The sequence below is a fragment of the Cervus elaphus genome, chromosome 14 (genome assembly GCF_910594005.1).
Source record: "Cervus elaphus chromosome 14, mCerEla1.1, whole genome shotgun sequence".
Taxonomy (NCBI): domain Eukaryota; kingdom Metazoa; phylum Chordata; class Mammalia; order Artiodactyla; family Cervidae; genus Cervus; species Cervus elaphus.
In genome coordinates this window covers 48,604,288-48,624,950 of record NC_057828.1, presented here as the reverse complement: position 1 = coordinate 48,624,950, position 20,663 = coordinate 48,604,288, and the positions used below count along the sequence as shown (strand labels likewise).

Genomic DNA, 20,663 nt, shown 5'->3' with positions numbered 1-20,663 from the left:
ACTTAAATAATACATGAGTACAGATGCAAAAGTGTCTGCTAACCTCAGACATTTTCTGTGTGAGGTAGTATTATTTATATTCATTTAGCTTTATTTCCCGGAGTTGATTAATATAACTGTTACGAAGATGTATTGATTGCTAGACTCTTCCTACTAAGAAACTCGGGTAGACTGGGGAGTTGCGGCGGGGCCACTGTAATTGATCATATTGCATCTTCACTTGGGCACATTCCCTGGGCTGCTCAAGGCCTGGCATCAGGGTTGGGACATTTCTTTCCTGTTTAAAGATACTGAGGGGCAAGTGAAAGTTCCCGGTGTTCTTGGCAACACACTGCCTTATCCTTTCTGTCTCTGCCATGTTGAAGTGTGCTGGCTGAACCATTTGCTTTGATGAAGCTTCTCATGGAGGTCTCTTCCTCATTTACTTTTATTGATATAGGCTGTTGTGCTTACAAAGAAAGCTGTAACAAGTGGAAGATAGCGAGTGGGTACTCAACATTTTTGAAGTACTTGCTTTTCATCCTAGGGGTCCTCCAGAAATTGATCATGGATTACTTGACCAAATTCAAGGCCCAGAGATTTATTCCAGGCACTCTGGGAGGTGAGGCCCATCAGTCTTTCTCTACTGAATCTGATTATTCTCCAAATGACCCATTGCTGCCCGCACGGCTGTCTTCTGATGCAAATCTGGTGATAGTGGCAACCTTTCTAACCAAGCTGAGTCTCCTTGACAGCTGTTATCTGTCCTCTCCAGGTATTTTTAGTCTCCGGCCTCTGTGGCCACGTCTAGAGGATCCGAGGATGAATTTAGCTGCTCTGGGGCCGCTCCAAGTGGTTGCGGGTGTTCTCTGCTCCCTCCTCTCCAGCCTCCCGCAGCACCACCTCTCCGGAGGCTCGGTGCCCTTGTCGCTCGATGACCGAGCAGAGACAGAAATCATTTGTTTAATAAGAATGAAAAAGTCAGGATTTTTCAGGATGCTTTTCAAGGTAAACAGTCGGGAGCAGGGATGGTGTACAACAGCAGCGTGAGTGGACTTCACGCCACTGAATTTTATGTTCAAAAAGGGGTAAAGTGGTTGGTTTTACATTATGTATGTTTTTGCATGATTAAAACCACCCTCCAAATGAATATAAAACCCAGTGATAAAAGTATCTATAAGGAGCTGAGAGTAAATATGTAGCAGTATTTTCATTATTCTCAGTTGGCAGGTGGTGCCTTAAATGAAGGTTCAGAATCCACCTCATGCCACGTGTGTGTGTGGACACACACATACACACACACAGTGAACGCGCAGTGGTCCTCCGCTCTGAGGCTCCTTTGTACAGAAGAGGGTGGGCCCTGCACCCTTGGTGTCACAGAGGGAAAGCAGTTGGAGCGGTTCCTCCCGCAGGGAGCGCGGGCACTCCCGCTGGGTGCCATGAAGGTTGCTCTTGTGTAAGGAGAGCTGAGCCACGCAGCCGCGCAGGAAGGAGACCAGAGTGAGCCGCGGAGTCTGCAGTGGACTCTGGGGCCTGGGGCTGGGCCTGGCCCTGCCGGCTCCCCTCTGTGCTGGTCCCTCTGTCTCTCCTCGCTGACACGCTGTCTCGCTCATACCTTCCATGCCTTGTGGCTTCCCGGGGCTCTCTGTCCTCTGACTCCAGTCTCTGTGGCATGTGTTTAAAGTTCTGAGGACGGAGGGTCGGAATGACTGCTCTCAGTTGGTGGTTTTGTTTCCAGAGGTCGGGGGTTCACCCTGGTCTGGTCTACGCTGAAGGAGGGTGGGCTCAGATCTGCTGGTCTGCTGATCACTTCAAGGGGCTCATGGCCAAGGACTGTGGGAGGAGGGGACCATGGCATAGGGTCCTGATGCCTCAACCTCTCTCTGTTAAACTGTGTAAAAGGAAGAATACTGACCCCAGAATGGATTTCCTGCATTCACTTGCTATAGTGAGTAAACTTTTTTAAAAAATTCCTTTCTTTTTTAAAAATCATTTGTTTATCTGACTGGGTCAGATCTTAGTTGCAGCATGCAGGATCTTCTTTGTGTCCTGTGGAATCTTTTATTTTTGCTGTGATGCACGGGCTTAGTTACCTCGTGGCATGTTGGGATCCTAGTTCCTCAACCAGGGATTGAACCTGCATCCCCTGCATTGCAAGGTGGATTCTTTTTTTGTTTTAATTGGGGTGGAAAAGTGCTTCACAATTTTGTGTTGGTTTCTGCTGTACAGCAGCACGAATCAGTCATAATTATATGGGTATATATATATGTCGTTTTCCTCCTGAGCCTCCTTTCCTCTCTCCATCCCTCTCCTCTGGGTCATCATAGAGCACCAGGCTGGACTCCCTGTGTTATTTAGCAGCTTCCCACTTAACTATTTTACATATGATAGTGTATATATGCAAGGCAGATTCTTAACCGTCAGACACCAGGGAAGTCCTGCGAGTAAACTTTTTACTGAGAAAATGTTCACTGTGACTCCAGCCACGAGGCCCAGCACCCTCAGCCTGCCCGGGCACGTGTATGGGTAAATCAGTGGTGACGAGGCAGGCAGTACACGTGGCAGCCTCGTGGTCCGGCAGCCTCTGCCCTGTGGTTCTCGGGAGAACTGGCAGTTGTGGCGGGGTGTGCCTGTGTCTTCTGAGGTGTCCCCCAGTTCACATGCTTGGGTGGGCTTCCTTGCCTTTCCCCTTGTCGTGGACCACAAAACCTGGGAGTCTGGAGATGTTGCCTCTGAAGAGGGCGGAGGTCCGGAGGAGGAAACAGGGAGCAGCCTATGTCTTAAGGGACGTATGGCCACTGAATGCACACTTGTTTGCTTTTCCTTCTTATCCTTCCTGCATCTAGTCTCAGGTTTTTCTTGATTTCTCATGGTAAAAGAGGAAGGAAAAGGAGAGCAAACAGGTTGAAGGCTGAGAGAGCAGGTTTGGAGGTCTCTGTAAGAGGCTAGTAGCCAGCACACCATTGAGGTCTGTGAGCTGCTCAGTGATTGGTGCTTCATAGTGATGACCTTGAGTATATTCACAAAAGCAACACCACCTATGCTCTGCTTAACAAATGAGGCAAGTATATAATGTTTGAAAGAAACATAATCATCAGATGGTTTTAGTAGTCAAAGGGATTTGACTCGTTTTTCAGTATAACAGTTTTGGGTGGGAGGTGGGAAGGAGGCTCAAGAGGAAGGGGACATCAACCTATGGCTGATTCATGTTGATGTATGGCAGAAACCATCACAATATTGTAAAGTAATTATCCTCCAATTAAAAATAAATAAATTTTAAAAATGTAAAATGACAGCTTTATTGAGGTATAATTCTTTTACCATAAAATTCACCCTTTTAAAATATACCATTAAGTGGTTTTTGGTGTGTTTAAACACAGCTGTGTAACTGTCATCACTGTCTGATTCCAGAACATTTTCATCACTCCTGAAAGAAACCTCTGCCTGTTAGCAGCCGCTTTGCTTTGCTCCCTCTCCTCTGCTCCAGGCAATTAATAGTCCACTCTCGCTTCCTGGACTTGCCTGTTCTGGACATTTCATACAAATGGAATCCTACACTATGTGGCCTTTGGTGACTGTCTTCTTTCCCTTAGCATGATGTTTTCATCCACATTATAGTTTATATCAAAACTTCATTTCTTTTATGGTGGGATAGTACTCTATTGTATATATATACCGCCTTTTATTTATCTATTAACCAGTTGATGGACATTTCTCCTTTTAGCTCCTGTGAATAATGCTGCTGTGAATATTTGTGTACATGCTTTTGTGTGGACAGTGTTTTCAGTTCTCTTGAGTGTACACCTAGGAGTGGAATTGCTAGGTCATATGGTAACTCTGTGTTTAACTTATCGAGGACCTGCCAAACTGTTTTCCAAAATGGTTACATCATATTACATTCCTGCCAACAATGTTTGAAAGTTCCAGTTCCTCCACATCCTTGTTGGCACTTGCTGTTGTCTGTCTTTTTGATTGTAGCCATTCTTATGGACATGACTGAGTGGCTGAACAACAACTACATTCTCATGGATGTGAAGTGGTGTCCTACTGTAGTTTTCGTTTGCATTTCCTAAAGGCCACTGATGTTGAGCATCTTTTCTTGTGCTCATTGGCCATTTGCATGTCTGCTTTGACGGATGTCTGTTCAAGGCTGTGGCCCATTTTGAATGGAGTTAGTTTTTTGCTTTTGAGTTGTAGGCGTTTTTTGATATATTCTGGGTAACAATCCCGTATCAGATGTAGGATTTGCAAATATTTTCTCTCATTCTGTGGATTCACTTTCTTGTGGGTTTCCTTTGAAGCACCAAAGTTCTCAATTTTGAGTTTCATGTACCTGCTTTTTTCTTTTGTTGCTTTTGCTTTCATAATTAAACTATTGCCTAGTCCAAGGTTATGAAAATCAACACCTATGTTTTCTTGTCAGAGTTGAATAATTTTAGCTTTCACATTTAGGTTTCTGGTTCACTTTGAGTTAATTTTTGTATGTTGTGAAGTAGATAGGCTTCGAGCTTCATCCTTCATCCTTCCAGCTTCATCCAGGATATCCAGTTGTCCTGATACATTTTTGAAAAGACCATTCTTTTCCCAATGAAGTATTTGGCACCCTTGTCAGAAACCAGCTGCCCATAAGAGTGTGAGCTTCATTTTGGAGTTTCATTTCTAATCCAGTGACCTATTTCTGTCCTTAGGCCAGTACCTTGCTGTCTTGGTTACTGTAGCTTTGTAGTTAAGTTTTGAAATCAGGAAATGTCTGTCTCTGAACTGTTCTTTTTAAAGATTGTTTTGACTGTTCTGGGTTCCTTGAATTGTCATAAGAGTATTAAGATCAGTTTGTCAATTTCTATGAAAAAGGCAGTTTTTATATTGATAGGGCTTATATATTAAATTTAGGGATCAATTTGGGCAGTTTAAATCCATTTTATGGATCCGCTGTTTGGGAACTAGTGTTGGCTAACTCGGGATTCCCAGGTGGCACACTGGGCAAGAACCCGCCTGCCAGTGCAAGAGATGCAGGTTTGATCCCTGGGTTGGGAAGATCCTCTGGAGTAGGAAGTGGCAACCCACTCCAGGATTCTTGCCTGGAAAACCCCATGGACAGAGGAGCCTGGCAGGCTACAGTCCATGGGGTAACAGAGAGTCAAACATGGCTGAGCCACTGAGCACACATGCACGCACTGGCTAACTCAAGCAGCCAAGCATCTAGCCCTAAAAAAATTGTTGTTTTAATTCATTACTGCAGTAAGCTGCGTTGCTGAAAAACTAATTCCCTGTTAGCCTGGAATTGGACTGTTCAGTTTCCAAGAGAGCGAATAGTTGTCCATGTAGCCTGTGTATATGTAGGCTTCTTATGCTGTGTGTTCTTACCATGTGAAAGTTTGCTGATGCCTTGCATGTTTAGAAAAGATGTGGTATTCTGGTTAGCATTCATTCTGATTAATAGAGAATTAATAGGTTCCATGTATGAACATTTAATTTCAAAGTGTTGGAATATGTTACAATAATATTGTGACATTAAAATTTATATTATTATTGGAGGTGTCAGAAAATATTTTAGGATCTTGTAGTCCTGTGGGGGCTGTGTGACTCTCAGTTACTGTTACAGTCTTAAGGCAGTTTATTTACTCAACGAATAATAATAAAGTGCCAGCCCAGAGGAGTACAGACATGGCCCCTGTCCTCATGCAGCTGATGGGGAGACCAGTGTTAATTAAGGTGTGTGTTTAGTTGCTCAGTCGTGTCTGAATCTCTTACGACCCCATGGACTGTAGCCCACCAGGCTCCTCTGTCCATGGGATTCTCCAGACAAGAACACTGGAGTGGGTTGCCATTTCCTTCTCTAGGGGACCTCCCCGACCTAGAGATCGAATCTGCATCTCCTGCATTGACAGGTGGATTCTTTACCACTGAGACAGTTAAGGAAGGTGTCGTGTAATTATGTAAGGCTGAAACACCGCAGGTGTCTTCTAGTGCTGCGTCGGGTCCATACTATGCAGGTGAGCATAGGGCATCAGAAAGGGATCTGTTCATGTGGGAGCTTCGGAGATCCTTCCTGAGCTGCACCTGAAGGAAACCAGGCATTAAGTGAGGGGAGAATGGGGGAAGCTTTAGGTAATTGGAGGGCTGGCTAGTGAGGTACGTGGGGATATCCTGGGTATATCTGGCTGCTTGTAGCTTTTGAGGGGTCCCCGAAGACTTGACTCTGGTCTTTAACCCTTAGGTGCCTTGTGTTTTTGTTTTGAGCAAGTAGCTTGGCCTTTCTGAGCTTTTTTACTCACCGTTTTTTAATCTTATCAGGCAGTGTGTAGCCATCTTTATTTAAAGATACTTTCTGAAAACATACAGAAATCTAGGCTTTTGGTTGATTGTATTTATACAATTCAAAAATATTTGTTTTTTCATGACCTTCTTTGGTTGTTTACTTCGGAGTGCAATACTGGTAAATCGAATATTTTTCTGAATATTTTCCTTAGTCTTGGAAATTAGGACTCACTTCTGTTCATCATATTCCAGAAGCTTCCAGCGTGCAGGGGTGCAGATGCAGATGCAAGAGAGGAGTGCTGTCATCAGGCTCTGGGAGGACCTGGGAGGACTTCTGGAAAGCGGTAGAATTTGGCCACATCCCTGACAGGCAAACATGGTGGTTTGAGGAGAGTTTCCTAGCAGAGGAAATGGGGCTGAGGCCCACAGCCAGGAGTCCTGGGGCTGGGATTCCTGGTACGTGTGGGTAGATGAGCCTGGAGAAGTAGGTGGGGGGCAGGTGTATAGGCTGGGAAGGCGCACTGAGGAGTCTGGCCTCTGTTCTCTCTGCTTTGGGAGCAGCTTCTACAATTGCTTCTTTAGCATAGGAGTGGGGTCGATTGGATAGTCTGTTTTCCTTGAAGGTGCTAATAAGGGCCACCTGCTTACTGCTCCAGCTTCCTTTCCATTTTCCAGCTGTGGTCAGTTCTTTTAGATTCTGGTTGTACCAGGGCACCACGCTTTCTCTTGGTTTTAGGTTTTGCATGTTGTCATTGCCTTGGCTTAGAAGGTGCGCTTTGCTCTAAAACAAATACACACGTACTCAGGCATTTGTTCTGTCCACTGCCTCTGCTTGTCCTCTGGGTTTCTCCTTAAATCACACTTGCTGAGAAGCCTTCTGGACCTTGCCTTTCTTTTCAGGTTGGATTGTGTGCCCTTCCTGATGCACTTGTAGCACTTTATGGTGTTCCTGCTCATAGCACATTATAGTTGTGTTGAAGTTGCTGGCTTACTGCTCTTCATCCTTCAGTTAGAGCTGCATCTTTGGTGGTCAGAGGCTCGAGCACCAGGCACCTGTAAATGTTCGAGTGAATGAATGTGAAAACAGGAGGGACTGGAGTTGGCAGAAAGCAGCTCCCGACGAGAATGTCTGTAGCAGTCGACTGGAAAAAGAAGCTGGTGTGACTGAGTTGTATGTTTATGTGTGAGAGAAACACACTTTTGTGACTGACTGTCTATGGACTGTGAGAGACGAGAAGAGGTGAAGGTGACTTCTAGCTTTTGAACCTCAACAACTGGTGTCAGGTGAGGCCATTAACTGAGTGAGGAGTCAGGAGGGGGGTATCGTTTGGGGTGAAAGTGAAAGTCGCTCGGTCAAGTCCAGCCCTTCGTGACCCCGTGGACTGTATAGTTAGTCCTTGGGATTCTCCAGGCCAGAATACTGGAATGGGTAGCCTTTCCCTTCTCCAGGGGCTCTTCTGAACTGAGGGATTGAACCCAGGTCTCCTGCATTGTAGGTGGATTCTTTTCCAGCAGAGCCACAAGAGAAGCCCATGTTTTGGGGTGACTGGATGCAAATGTGTCATTTCTGTTTCAGGTGTAAATGGGGTTGTTGTAGCATGTCTGTGTACAGTGTGACTGTTGGGAGTGTGGATCAGAGATTAGGGGGTCAGCCCTGTCACCCTGTTTTCCTTCCTCATTGAACTTTCAGAGGGCAAGGGAGCCTGGTGATGGAGTCCGTAGAAGTCAGCCTTCCTGGCACAGGACAGGGTGGAAAAGGGTGGTGAGTTGACTCGGAGGGGCCTCTGGTGGAGAAAGTAAGTTTCATGGATATGGAGACCTTATTTGTCTTTTCTTGTGGCTCCATCTCTGCCCAGAACAGTGTCTGTTGGTTGAAGGAATGAATCAGTTCAGATGAATTAGTAGAAGTCATAGTAGTGGGTGAAATTGTCATGAGAGAAAAGAGGGGACTTGTGGGCAGAAATGTGGTGAATGCCTCCATTTAAGTGTCAGACGGAGGGGAGAGGACCAGGAAGAATGGCCAGAGAGGTGGGAGAGTGAGAACACAAAATCAGAGATGCTTCAGTGCACAGGGTTGTAAGGAGTTATCCATTGTAATGCCAAGAGTTTAAGTAGAACAAAGACTAAGAAAAAAGTACTGATTTTGTTGGTTCGATAGTGAGTTGAGAGGATGAGAACAAGGTAGTGAGAGAGAGTAGATAATTGTTTCAAGAGTTCTGGTGGTAAATGCAGAATGTTGATAAAATGATTGTGAAATGACTAAGTTGAGAAAAACTCAACTTAGTGAAACAACTTAGTTAAATAGTGAAATGTCCCAGGTTGAGAAAAGAAATTATTAGGCCCTGATGGGTATATTAGTTATCTTTGCTGCTGTAACAAATTACTACAAACTTAGTGGTGTATAGAGAGGACACACTTGTTATCTGGCCTGTGGGTCAGGAGTTCAGGGAGGGCTTGGCTTGATCTGCTGCTTCAGGACCTCACAGCCTGCAGTCAAGCTGTCGGCCAGGGCTGGGGTCACATTTGAACGCCCAACTGGGGATGGACACGCTTCTGAGTCCCATAAGTCCTCATGGGCCTCCCCAGCATGGCAGCTGCTTCATCAGAGCCAGCAGAAGAGTGTCTGCCAGCAGGATGGAGGCACTGTATACACTGCCTAGTCATGGAGGTGTTGTCTCAGTGACACGTTCTGTTGTGAGAAGCAGGTCTCTCAGTCCAGTGCACACTCAAGGAGGGGAGCTTATACGGGAGTGTGTGCTCACTAAGGGGATGGGGTCACGGGTAGTCCCCCATGGCGTTACAAGGGGAGGGTGATGGCATGAGAGAGCAAAGGATGGTTCTTTATAAAGAGGGCTATGGGGCACAGAGGCATGGTAGGGGTTTTGAAGGTGAAGTTCCAGATTCAGGTATGTCACGCTGGTGACCCTTTTCAGGAAGCTCCCTGCTCTCTCTCTTCATCCTCTGTTGAGGGGCATAGATGCTGCAGAAGTGCTCTCTCCTGTGAGATGAATTGACAGATGAATATAACAGGATTATCACAGCCATTGATAAACCCTCTGCCTTGGCTAAGGTTGAATTATTTATCTGCAGATTCTTGGCCAGTGGAGGTATCTGCTCTGCTTGCCGTAGGATGTTGTTGAGGATCAAATGAGGTAATTCATATGGAAGTATTTTTTGGAATGTAAATTGATTTGCAGACAGAAGGCATTAACTGTACTTCTTTCCCCCCATGTTTAGTAGAACACATAGACTGTACCATACATTTTGCTTGTTAGCTTGGGTTCATTATGTTGTACCTAAGTTATGGAACTGGACTTTATTTTAATGCTGTGATATTTTTAGGACTGTTTGCTTTTGTGATAAATGACCCCAAACTGCAGTGCTTTTCAAGTCCTTGTGTGTAATTTTTCAAAAATCTGTCCTCGCTGTCTCTTGTCACTCTTGCTTCCACTTGTCTGTCCATCGCCTTCTGACTTGTTGCTTCTGACCTCCTCTGGGCTTGGCAACTTGATGGTTAAACTCAGTAGAATTGTGAGTGGTTTAACAGTAATTCAGCTTGGATTTGGGCTTGGGGGGTCCTTCTCAAAATGAAGTGTGTGAGCTTTCGGGCGTGGACCAATCTCTTTTGGCCTCCGAGTATGTCTTGGTGTCCTTTCTAGTTCTGGTTGCGTTTGAATTAGGTGAGTCCCCACACCACTGGGTTCCATTCAGGAGGCATGTCACTCACTGCTCTGTTAGGCAAAATGGTGTCCTCCTCTTCTTTGGTTTTGGTGAGATTTTAGTTAGGGGGCTATAGCAAGTGGTGATGGGTGATAGGTGATCTGTGATTTGTGGACTGAAAATGTTTGAGAATCAGGAAAACCTTCTTACCAGGTTGGCATCATGCTTGTGTGTAGCTGGTCTTTCCTTTAGGGTGTCGAACTCCCTGCATGGATTGCAGGGTATTCTTCCATGTTCCTCGTGTGCTGGAACTTTTCTGTCATGGCAGCTTGTGAACTTTCTTTGCCCTAGCTTTTGCGTTGAGTCCCTGCATTATTAGGGGGAGAGCCTATGTTGTGTAGAGAGAGCCCAGGAGTCCTGCAGGGAGACCTCCGCTGGGTTCTGCCAAGGGCCCGCCTGTGGCCCTGGACCAGTGTCTGTGCCTGGGCCTTGGTGTCTGGAATAGACATAATGTCTGCGCTGCTGCCTGTTGGGCCAGAGTAAGATTGTATATGTGAACGTGCTTGTTAAATGTTGTTGTTTAATCATTAAGTTGTGTCCAACTCTTTGTGACCCCATGGATTGTAGCCCTCCTGTCCATGGGAATTTCCCAGGCAAGAATACTGGGGTGGGTTGTCACTTCCTTATCCAGGAGAACTTCCTGACCCAGGGATGGAACCTGCATCTCCTGCATTGGTAGGTGAATTCTTTACCACTGATCCACCTGGGAAACCTTTGTTAAATGTACATAATACCAAATAAAATAAAATGCCTAGCCTGTTGGGTTGATAGCTGTCTCTCTTTGAGGAGTTAAAAAAGTTATCAGTGCTGCTAAAAAAAGTGTAATTTTAAATTTTATATAGTTTTTTTTTTTTTTTCTGAATATGTCCTACTGGAATCTGTTTATACAAATGAGAATGTTTAATAAATGCTCTTTGATTATTTTTAGAGTATTGAGTATACTGGCTTCCTAGCCAAATTAAATTTATAAAAATTCTAATGATATTGTGATTCATAGCTAGGAAGAAATTTTTTTTTTTTCATTCTGAAATCACTTTAAATACGCTTTACATGAATCTCTGGTAATAGTGAATCAATTAATGTGATTTCTTAGGTCATAAATCAGGCTTGATAAATTGTAGTATTAGTTCCTGTGTAAGTGTCTCAGACCTACAACCGTTTTGTGGTCTGTTTTAGCAACTTGTTTGCTTTTGAACTCTATTCTAGGTGTTGAACTCAATTTGAGAGCCTAAAATGGTTTGTGCCCCAATTACCTTAGAGGTTACTGCCTTGCTTTCTTGTTGTGCTGGCCCTAGTAGTGGGAAGTCAGCCACGACTCCTTTTAACTTGAGTACACACTTTAATTTTGTCTCTATCCCACAGGAGTGTTGGGAAGATTATTATAGTCACACTTACAGTATATTTTAAACTTCTTGAAAAGAGGGTAATATGTGAGCACAAAATATTTTTGTAGTATGCCATGTAATTATTCCCCCCCGCTGACCCTTTGTGGTTTGTGTTTAGGGTGCATGGTGTTTTTCTAGACTCTGAGGTCATTAGCTGGGAGGATTTTCTGGAGGCCTCCAGAGCCTGGTCTCTGACAGGCCCTGTGTTACCCTCTGTTAAGCAGGCCTGTGCTATCACCACAAATGGTAGCCTTGATTTTGTTGGTGTCCATGAACATGGCAGAATGTTTTCACCCCTTCATTCTTCTTAGTGGGTCAGAAGGAACTTTTATTGCTTGATTGTTCATGGAGCAGAGGTTGGGTGGCAACCTGGGGTGGCCTTCGAAGAGGGAGACTGAGATTCTTGAAAAGACTGATGGTCTTTATTCAGTGAACCCTACAATCACCAGGGCAAGAGACGGGATCACTCTTTTTCCTTTCCATGAACTTCTGGGAATGCTGTGCATCCATGAATTCAGCAAATATTTGAGCTTCTATTATGTGCCAGGCATTAAGTACTGGAAAAGCCAGACATCCCTTCAAGGATGCCCTAGATATAGTCTTATTTTGAATATGATAGAAAAATATTTATCAGGATAGAAAAACTACTAGATTGGGTTTAGATGCTGAATGGCTTTAGGGATTAAAGGTGGAGGTGATAGGTTCAGGATGCATTTTTGAGAGGACTGACTCTTCTGTAATTAAAAAAAATAATTACAAATGGCATTGTGGCAGAGTCTGCGAGCTGATCACAAAACCGGTCTCCTCTTCCTGGGCAGGTAGCCAGACCTCTTCTCCCAGCCTCCCTTACAGTCAGGCGTGGCTTAGTGGCCGTATTCTAGCCAATGGCATGAGAGCCAAGAAGCGAGCCACTTCCAGGCCTGGCCCCAGGGCCCTCCCTCCGCAGGATTTCCGTGCCCTTTCCTCTCTGCTGGCTGCTGCAGAAGAGCCCAGTGAACTAGGAAGGCTCGTGCCTAGGATGGAAGGAGATCTGGGGCCAGAGCCATGGCTGGGGGGAGAGCTGCCTTCTGACCTACTGTTGTGGACTCTACACGAGCAAGAAGTAAATATTTATGGTATTTGAGCCATGATAAAGTTCGTTCTAAGAGTTAGCCTGCCTAACAATGCTAGGCAAAACTGGTGAGTCTAGTAAAGGTGCTGAGAATTTTGCACTCTGCCTTCATTTTGATTATTTATATGTCACGTCATATGTAATGATCGGTGAATTTCAAGAATCAGTTTTAAAACTCCATGGCAAAAATCTTCTTGACCTGTCACTTTTAATTGATACAACTGGTTTATTGCATTCAGTGTGGCCTTTCTGTGGGTCCTCAGTTGGTTTTAAAGGGACTCTGTAGAGTCTTAAACATTGCCAGTGCTTATTTCAAAGAACTGTAAATACAGTTTTCATCATGCCGCTTCTCTGTCCAAAAGCCACTTATCATTTCTTGTTATATAGCATTTTGTTTCATTTATTCCATCACCCAGAACCATATATAGTGTGTGTGTGTGTATATATGTAAATATATAAAATAAATGTAGCTATGTGTAACACACTGACCTAGGTTCTCTGAAGGGAGACAAAAATGATAAAGCATATTCCATGCCCCTGAAGAGTTTGTGCTGGAAACACAGATAGTTACTGGTTTTCCACAGTTATCGATTCACTTCAGCCTTTAATAAATCATGTATTATTTCATTACTTTTTTTCTTTTTACCATTGTCTCCAGTTAAATGTACTTTTTGAAGGCAGGGAGTGTGTTTTCAGGAGCTCCTCTGTCCTCTCTTGGGTGCTCCTGGCAGACTCTGGACCCTGAACTCAACTGAGTGACCATCCCTGTAGTCTGCTTTGCTTCTGGTGCATGGCTTTCCTGATACAGTTTTGTATTAGAGTTTGTGTCCACAGACGAGAGTCCTTTTGCAGGCCATTAAGAATTCATGGGATTGTGCCATCTGAAGTGTTGGGGCTGGAAGGATCTTTATTAGATTATTTCCTGATCTTTCCGATCATCTAGTTCCTGATAGCCCAGGTGTGGCCATGAGTCATGGGGCCTTCCTAGAGGCACAGTCTCAGGCACACTCAGACCTGTGAGTCAGAACCTGAGAGATCCTCAGATGACCCACATGTGCATTGCAGTGGAGATGCCCTGCTCAAGGTCACCCTCCCACTTCTCTCTGGAGAAAACTCACATAGCTGTTGATCTTAGTGGTTCCCATCCCTGGATACATCTTGGGATCACTTGGAAACCTTTAAAAATTACTGCTGCCTGGGTTCCATCCCTGTGCATTACATGGTCAGAATTGCAGCCTGGGCACCAGAACTTTAAAAACCTTTCTCCATGACTGAATTGCAGCCACGCTGAGAGCCACTCAGTCTAGTAAGTGCGCGAGTCAGGGTTTCCTGATGCTCTAATCAGGTAGTTCCCTCGACCCACAGGTGGATATGCTTTCAGAGCAGAGCTTTCCCTACCTGGTTCCTTGTTGTGGTGCGTCCCTTACACGGCTCTTCATTGTGGCGCTTCCCCTACCCGGTTCCTCGTCGTGGTGCATCACCCCATTTTATTCCTTCACAGCGCTTATCCCACTCTCCACCTGCCTTTCCCACTGGCAGATACTCCATGGGACAGATCTTGATTCCTCTTGTTCACTGCTGGGTCCCAGCTCCCAGGATGGTGTCTGGTGCGTGTGAGGTGCTCCCTTAGTAGGTGTGGGGCTCCTGGAAGGAGATAAAGAGGGGTGCATTTGGAGAGAAGCACAGCTTGTTCAGGTGGCACCAGTCTGGCCGCTCACCTGTGTCAGAGGTTGGGGTGGGAGAGGCTCCTGAGAAACAGGGGGCAGGGGTGTGTGCATGACTGAGTCAGACTTCAGAGCCAGCCTGCGGGGGCAGCACCAGGGCAGCACGGAGACGGGAGCCCAGAGCTGGCGTTGTTTCCCCACCCCCTTTGTCCTGTGCACGGAGAGCTTGACTGTCTCCCCCAGGCCCGTCTGGGGGGTGGTGGTCCTGGGCTCAGAACTACAGACCCACAGACACTCCTCTCTTCCTTCCAGAGCTAGGTCTAGAAATAGACCTCAGGGGTCTCGTGACAGGACCTAGCTCAGATCTGGCCCTTGGGTGCTTACTGCAAGGCAGCCATTGCTTATGTGAGTTAGCTTGTTTTGCCTTGTTTGCTTTGAGAACATTGTGTTTCTGAGGTTAGGATGACATTCAGTTTCACTCTCAGGTTGAGTAAGTTTCTTTCCTGGTCAAATTAACTATTAAGACTTCGTTTGTTGTGGTAGCACTGTTGAGAAATCATGGTTGGTTGCTCTTGATATTTCTGTTCCATATGTTGTTTGTTGTTATTAGTGTTCATTTCTTTCAATTTGTTATTCAGTATATCTTACCACACATTTACCTGTCATCAGACTCTGAAGTCAGGTGTAAAAGTTCTTCTTATGAAGCTATTCATTAATGTGTTCCTCTGTCCATTAGTGGTTTTGAAAACTTTCGTGAGATGTCATGATTGGTGGTAAACCTGAGCTGTCTTTTTTTTCCCCTTGATAATAGAAAGCCAGAAAACGTTAAGCCTTGAATGTAAAACATTTTTTTTAACATGGTAAAATTTCCAGTTTCCATTTGGAAACCACATTAAGATGAGATGTTGCGTTACTGTGATGAGAAGGCTGCTGCTGGTGACGCCCACGGATGTTGCCGGAAGCCTAGAATTCCACACTGGGGGGTCAGGGGAGAGACTAATGTTGAATTTTTCAAAGGAACGTGAATTCTGAAGTTAGTCCATGGTTCATAGGGACAGCAATCCTCAGGCCTAGATTGCTGATCAGTAGTTATCACTATTGATTAAATCAGGCAGAAGGAAGACAGTAAAAGTCCTGGAACAAGAATTTTCCAGAAACAAGAAATAAATAATTGGGAACTGATGGTTATCCTGATAGCTAGGGGTTATAGTGTGGAGAAAGACTTGTTCTGTGGTGAAGCACTTGCTCACCGTCAATGGGGAGGAAAACTGGAAATTCACAGACGTAAGTTTAGTCAGATTTCAACCCTCATTGTGGCACAAAAAATCCAGGCAGTTATGAGTTTATTCTCAGAAAATGCTTGCATTTTTGTGGATTATACTTATGAACCATAGTAACAATGGCGTTTTATATTTGAGTGGTACTTTTGAATCTAAAGCACTACCATGTGCATTACCCCATCCATTTCTTCCAGCGACCCTCAGTTGGGGGATAGAGTTATCTTCTGTACTCTTTTTTTTGATGAAGTAACATAGAGGTTAAATTACTTTCCTAGGGACAGCTAGTAAGTGAGAGAACTGAGCTTTTTCTATTTTGAACATAAAATGTTGAGGGTGATTGTTGAACTAGCTTTGGTTTTCTAGGTATATAAATCTGTGGTTTATAGTGCTGGAGGAATAGTCTAGAAATTTATTTAATACTGCAGCTGAACAAAAAAGGACCCCAAATAATTGGCTGGCAAGACTGAAAGAAATCCCCCAACCCTTTTTTTAAGTTACTATGGGTAGGTTTTTATTTGAAAGCTTTAATTTTATCTACCTGCGGCAGCCTGAGGGCAGAGACCTGGTCCTCTAGCTTCTTCCTGACTCATCCCCCTGCCGTGCTGCTGGTGGGCATGCATAGATCCATCCTTTTGAATGGGTTGGTTTTGGGCCTTACTATTGGGAAGTGGTAATAATGTTGTTGAATGTTGACTGAGCTGCAGAATGAAATGGCATTGGTTCTTCGTAACAATTTCCTTACTTATAGCACATATGTTTGCTCCCTCTTAAAAGACTATGCAGGTAATATTGGTTCACCAGTATGTGTCTTTTTCCACATACGTGTATTTTATATTTTGAAACACTCTTAAGCTGACAGAAAAATCACAGATACAGTGTGCAAAGGACACCTTTTCCTTCTTGAACTGTGTGAGAGTAAGCTACTGGTATGTTCTGTCAGCATCAGATCTTTTATTATGTGTTTCCTACAAGCAAGAACATTCTCTTCCATCACCACAATACAGGAATCTAAATCAGGAATGAACATCCAGGCGTCTGTACCGTCGAATCCTCTGAGCTCTGCCGGTGGTGCTGGTTGACCCAGTGCTGACCTGGTAGAGAGAGGCCCGGTGGGACCCTAGGTTGCACTTTATTGTCTCCCCAGCCTCCTTGAATCCAGAAGGGTTCTCAGTCCTCTTTGACTTTCATGACCTTGCCACTCTTAGTTTCCAGGACAGTCATTCTGTGGAATGCTCCTCAATTTGGATTTGTCCAATATTTCCTCATGATTAGATTCAGGTTTTGCATACTTGGCAGGAATATCACAGAAGAGCCAGTGTTTATCTTTTTCAAAGATTAGTTTTACATTTTATTTTCTGTTTCCTTAGAGCGTTTCCCAAAGTGTATTCTGCGGAACTAGCACCTACTGTGTTCTCAACACCGTGCCACCTCTAGAAGGTAGGATTCGCAAGCTTTTGACTTACAGAAGGGGTGGGCGTGGCAGCGAGAGTGGCCCCATCACTGTAGTGCAGGAAGGCCTGGGGTCAGCAGTGAGAAGACCTGGGTTCTGCCTTAAACTTGCTGTGTGATCTTCGATGAGTTACTTAATCCTTCTGAGGGTAGCAAAACAAAACTCCCCTCGTAAAGTTTCTGTGAGGATTAAAAAAGGAAGAGAGTTTAATCACGTGGGAAACTCAGAGCATTCTGCAAATGCTAGCTATCCTAAAATACCACAATTTTGGGAATTCTAGTGTCAAATTCCATAGAGTTGGAGCCTGTGGTATTGTAGAAAAACCAGAGGTCATGTCTGAATCCCATGTGAGCCACTTACTAGCTGTAGATCTTGGGCAAATTAATCTGAACCTCAGGTTCTTCATCTGTAAAATGGGGGTAATTATGCCCAGGTGGGTTATTTCGAGGATTCATCGAGAGGGTCTAATGTAAAATCCTTTCTGGATGCCTGGTATAGAGTCTCACAAATGTCTGCTCCCTCATAAACAGTAGAAAATAAATGTACTTGATCACGTGCGGCTCAAATGGAAATTGAATGGAATGAAGCAGGAGAGGATGCCCCAAACCTAAATTGATGGCAGTTGGTCTCAAGGCTACTGGACCTCCTCCACTTTATCTGCCCCCGCCTACATGTTTTTAGGTCGAAAATGTAAATTCAGTTAGAGGAGTTTATTAAACCTGAGTCTGAGCTGACCTGAACCCGGGTGAGAGGTCTGGTAGTGTGATTGGCAGGGAGAGGGTGTCTGGGCCTCCTGCAAATGGAAAGGGTAAAATCGGATGATCACACCCACTCTAAGAAGAGGAAAGGGGTTGTGAAATAGCAAAATGAGTTACATATTTCTGTTAAAAAAATTTTTTTTTTTAGCCTTTAAAACATCCTTTGGATAATGACAACTGGTTTTAATTCATTTTGGAGAATTTCTCTGGAAGGAATAAGAGGAAATCATACCCATGCTTGGCACATAGTTGGTGCTTAATTAATATTTACTTTGGATGAATAGTGATTTGCAGGTCTTAGGTCAGTAATGGCAGTGTTTGCTGCTGTGAGCTCTGTGCTGACTTGAATTTAACAATACGCGCTTATGTTTTCCTGAATCAGTTCCTATCCTACTAATTAAATCTAAGCACATAATAATTAGAGCTAAACAGAAAATTGTAGAGCTTCCATTTAATTTTACCACTCCAAGTTGTTGATCAAATATATTTCCAGTAAGATTTAGCAATTTGATACACCGTTAGACCAACTTATTTTGAACAGTTTGTTCTAGAGGTTGAGAGGTTAATCATCATCAACTTGATTGAATAACAGTTTATAATTATTCAAAAAACCAAAATTATTTAATTTTTATTAATTATGAATCAAAATAAAATGGATGCATCATTTCCAGGTTAGAGTTAATACAGTTACGACTTACCTTGCAGCCGTCAACAATGTGTTCCAAGGAAAAGGTCAAATACATTTCTTTGTATTTAAATGAAGGATTTGGTAATGTGAAATCTCAAATTTAGAAATAAACCATGAAAATAAGTTTTGCCTAATTAACTAAGTGAATGAATTTTCTTGAACATTTTAGAAACTTCCAGTTGAGTTATACTATGCCTCTAAAATTATTATATGGAAAATATTTGAAGGTTGACTGGAAAGAGTGGTTCATTCTCTAGAATTATAGCTGTCAGCCAAACAAATCATCTGTCAATTTCAGGAGCTTCACTGGTTATTTTTATTGTGAAGTAGGTTAGAAAATGATTTTGTAAAGTCATATATCATACACACAGATTTTGCAAGATAATGATAATGAAATGTTCTACTGTATTTGGTTGACACTTCCATTTTGCAGTGTCAGAGTTTTACTCTTTGGGTTTAAATACTGAGATGCAGTTGAAACCACTGTATAGCTTATTTTCAGTGTTAACTCAAGGTCTGTTGGAATCCTTGAACTGAGACAAGAATTTAATATCTGGTACATGTTTTGTCTAATTATTATATCAATTATAGTTACTCCAAAAACATTAAAAAGCAACATTTAATTAAAAAACACAATATAGCCATGTGAGCAGTTCTTTTCTCATGTGAAAGCAGAGTTACTCTTTATCCCACTTTAACTAGAGAAACTGAAAACATGAGTTTTAACGTTTTGGCTGTTGGAGTTGTTGATATTCTTTTCCTAGTATTAAAGTTGCTATCTTCATAATGCACTGTGGGAAAATATACCCATCGTTATGTTTCTTAAAGACATCTAATTTATATTTAGCGTGAACCTGAAATTCTGGAAATAGCACAGTTTAAAAACTGATTAAGGGGAAGCCATTGGCCTGTTATACTTCTCTTCCTTTTGAACCCATGGCTGCACAGCTCCATAAAGTGCTAAATTTAGAATCTCGACTGAGACAGTGCTTACCCAGCCACTCTCCTTTTCCTCTTTAAAAGCCTGTGGGCCCATTCACCACTGCCTGATTTTGTATCAGAGTAGAAGATGGAAGCCTTTTCTCTAGCAGTTAGGTGTGCTGTTGAAAAGAGTGCTTCCTCTGTTTCTGTCTACACACACACACACACACACACACACACACACACACACTCTCTCTCTCTCTCTCTCTCTCTCTCACTCTCACACTCACTCACATGCTTTCTGTGCCCCAGGACAGTGGGGTTCTTCGAGGAGACTAAAAGGACAGATAATTAACATCAGGTTATGATCACAAACATAGAACTAGAAGCTTGGGTTTAATGTTCTGTTCATTGTCAGAATTATACTTGAACAGTTTTTTCAGAGCTATGGCTCATCATATACAATTCAAAGTAAGCCTACAGTAGCATAGAGCCCTTTTCATAAAAGGTTACCCTGTAATTGGTAAATATCAGAATTGAGTATAGATGTTAGAATATCACCTCTATTTTCAGGATTGTACACATCATGGGAGATTTTTAAAAAGCAGAATAAAACCACTTTAGGAGAAGAGAGAAGGGAGGTGAAGGCTCATGTGATTTGGAATTCTGTGCTTTCAAGTTTTATGGCCCATGGCACCTCCCTTGGGAGGATGAAGTGCAGGGAGCATGCATAAGCACATAAAATTGCAAAGGTTTTATAGTGCGTAATTCATACAGAACTTTCTATGAACTTTTAAACACTTTCTTTTTTAGTTTCATAGCAAGATTTTTTTTAAAAGTTTTAATTTTATTTTGCTGTTAAATTAAAATTTTGGATTCTTCAAAGCAGTCAGTTTTTAAGTTTTTCAAATTTTTTATACTGCTTTTAGAAATAGAGGATATGCATTATAATTCAGTTGGTTGTGTAGTTCATGGACCAAAAAAGATTTAGTACGCTAAAACTCTTAAGTTCCTTCCTATAAAATATCTCCATATGATGCAGTAAATTTTTTTAGACTTTATGACTATGCCCAATATTTTCCTGTTAAGATCTTTTCCTTGAGAAGGAATGTGTTAATCAGATGAAAAATGTTTGGAGAAGATTTTATTAGGACTGTGAAATTATTTTTTATTCTCTTATGTTTTTCACATGTTCAAAAAGTAGTCTGTGCTAAACAAAATTGTAGTAAATGATTGGAAAAACATATTACTTACTGTATTTCACTTTCAGTATTCTCAACTGATAAACCTCTGTGCCTATATAAGGTTGTTTAACTCTAAGGCATTTAAAGTTACTGAACGTGACAGTAAATTCTGTAGGGATCTGTGCCTAGAGGAGAATTAGAGATTATCTCATTTTCCTTGATTTGGGAAAACGGAAAATATTAAGTAACTTACCCAAGGTCACAC

General features: G+C 43.0%; 1 protein-coding gene across 2 annotated transcripts in view; it reads left to right on the top strand.

Annotated features, from left to right (window-relative positions):
• The window catches only part of LOC122707550 (calmodulin-binding transcription activator 1-like), a 78,084-nt gene that overhangs the window by 11,863 nt on the left and 45,558 nt on the right, over window positions 1–20,663 (top strand). The window contains exon 2 of one of the 2 annotated variants that reach the window (XM_043923120.1): window positions 16,765–16,834. The exons of the other annotated variant lie outside the window; for it this stretch is intronic. Within the exon in view, the coding sequence (XP_043779055.1) occupies window positions 16,765–16,834 (70 nt within the window). The remainder of the gene's footprint in view (window positions 1–16,764; window positions 16,835–20,663) is intronic. 2 annotated transcript variants of the gene reach the window in all.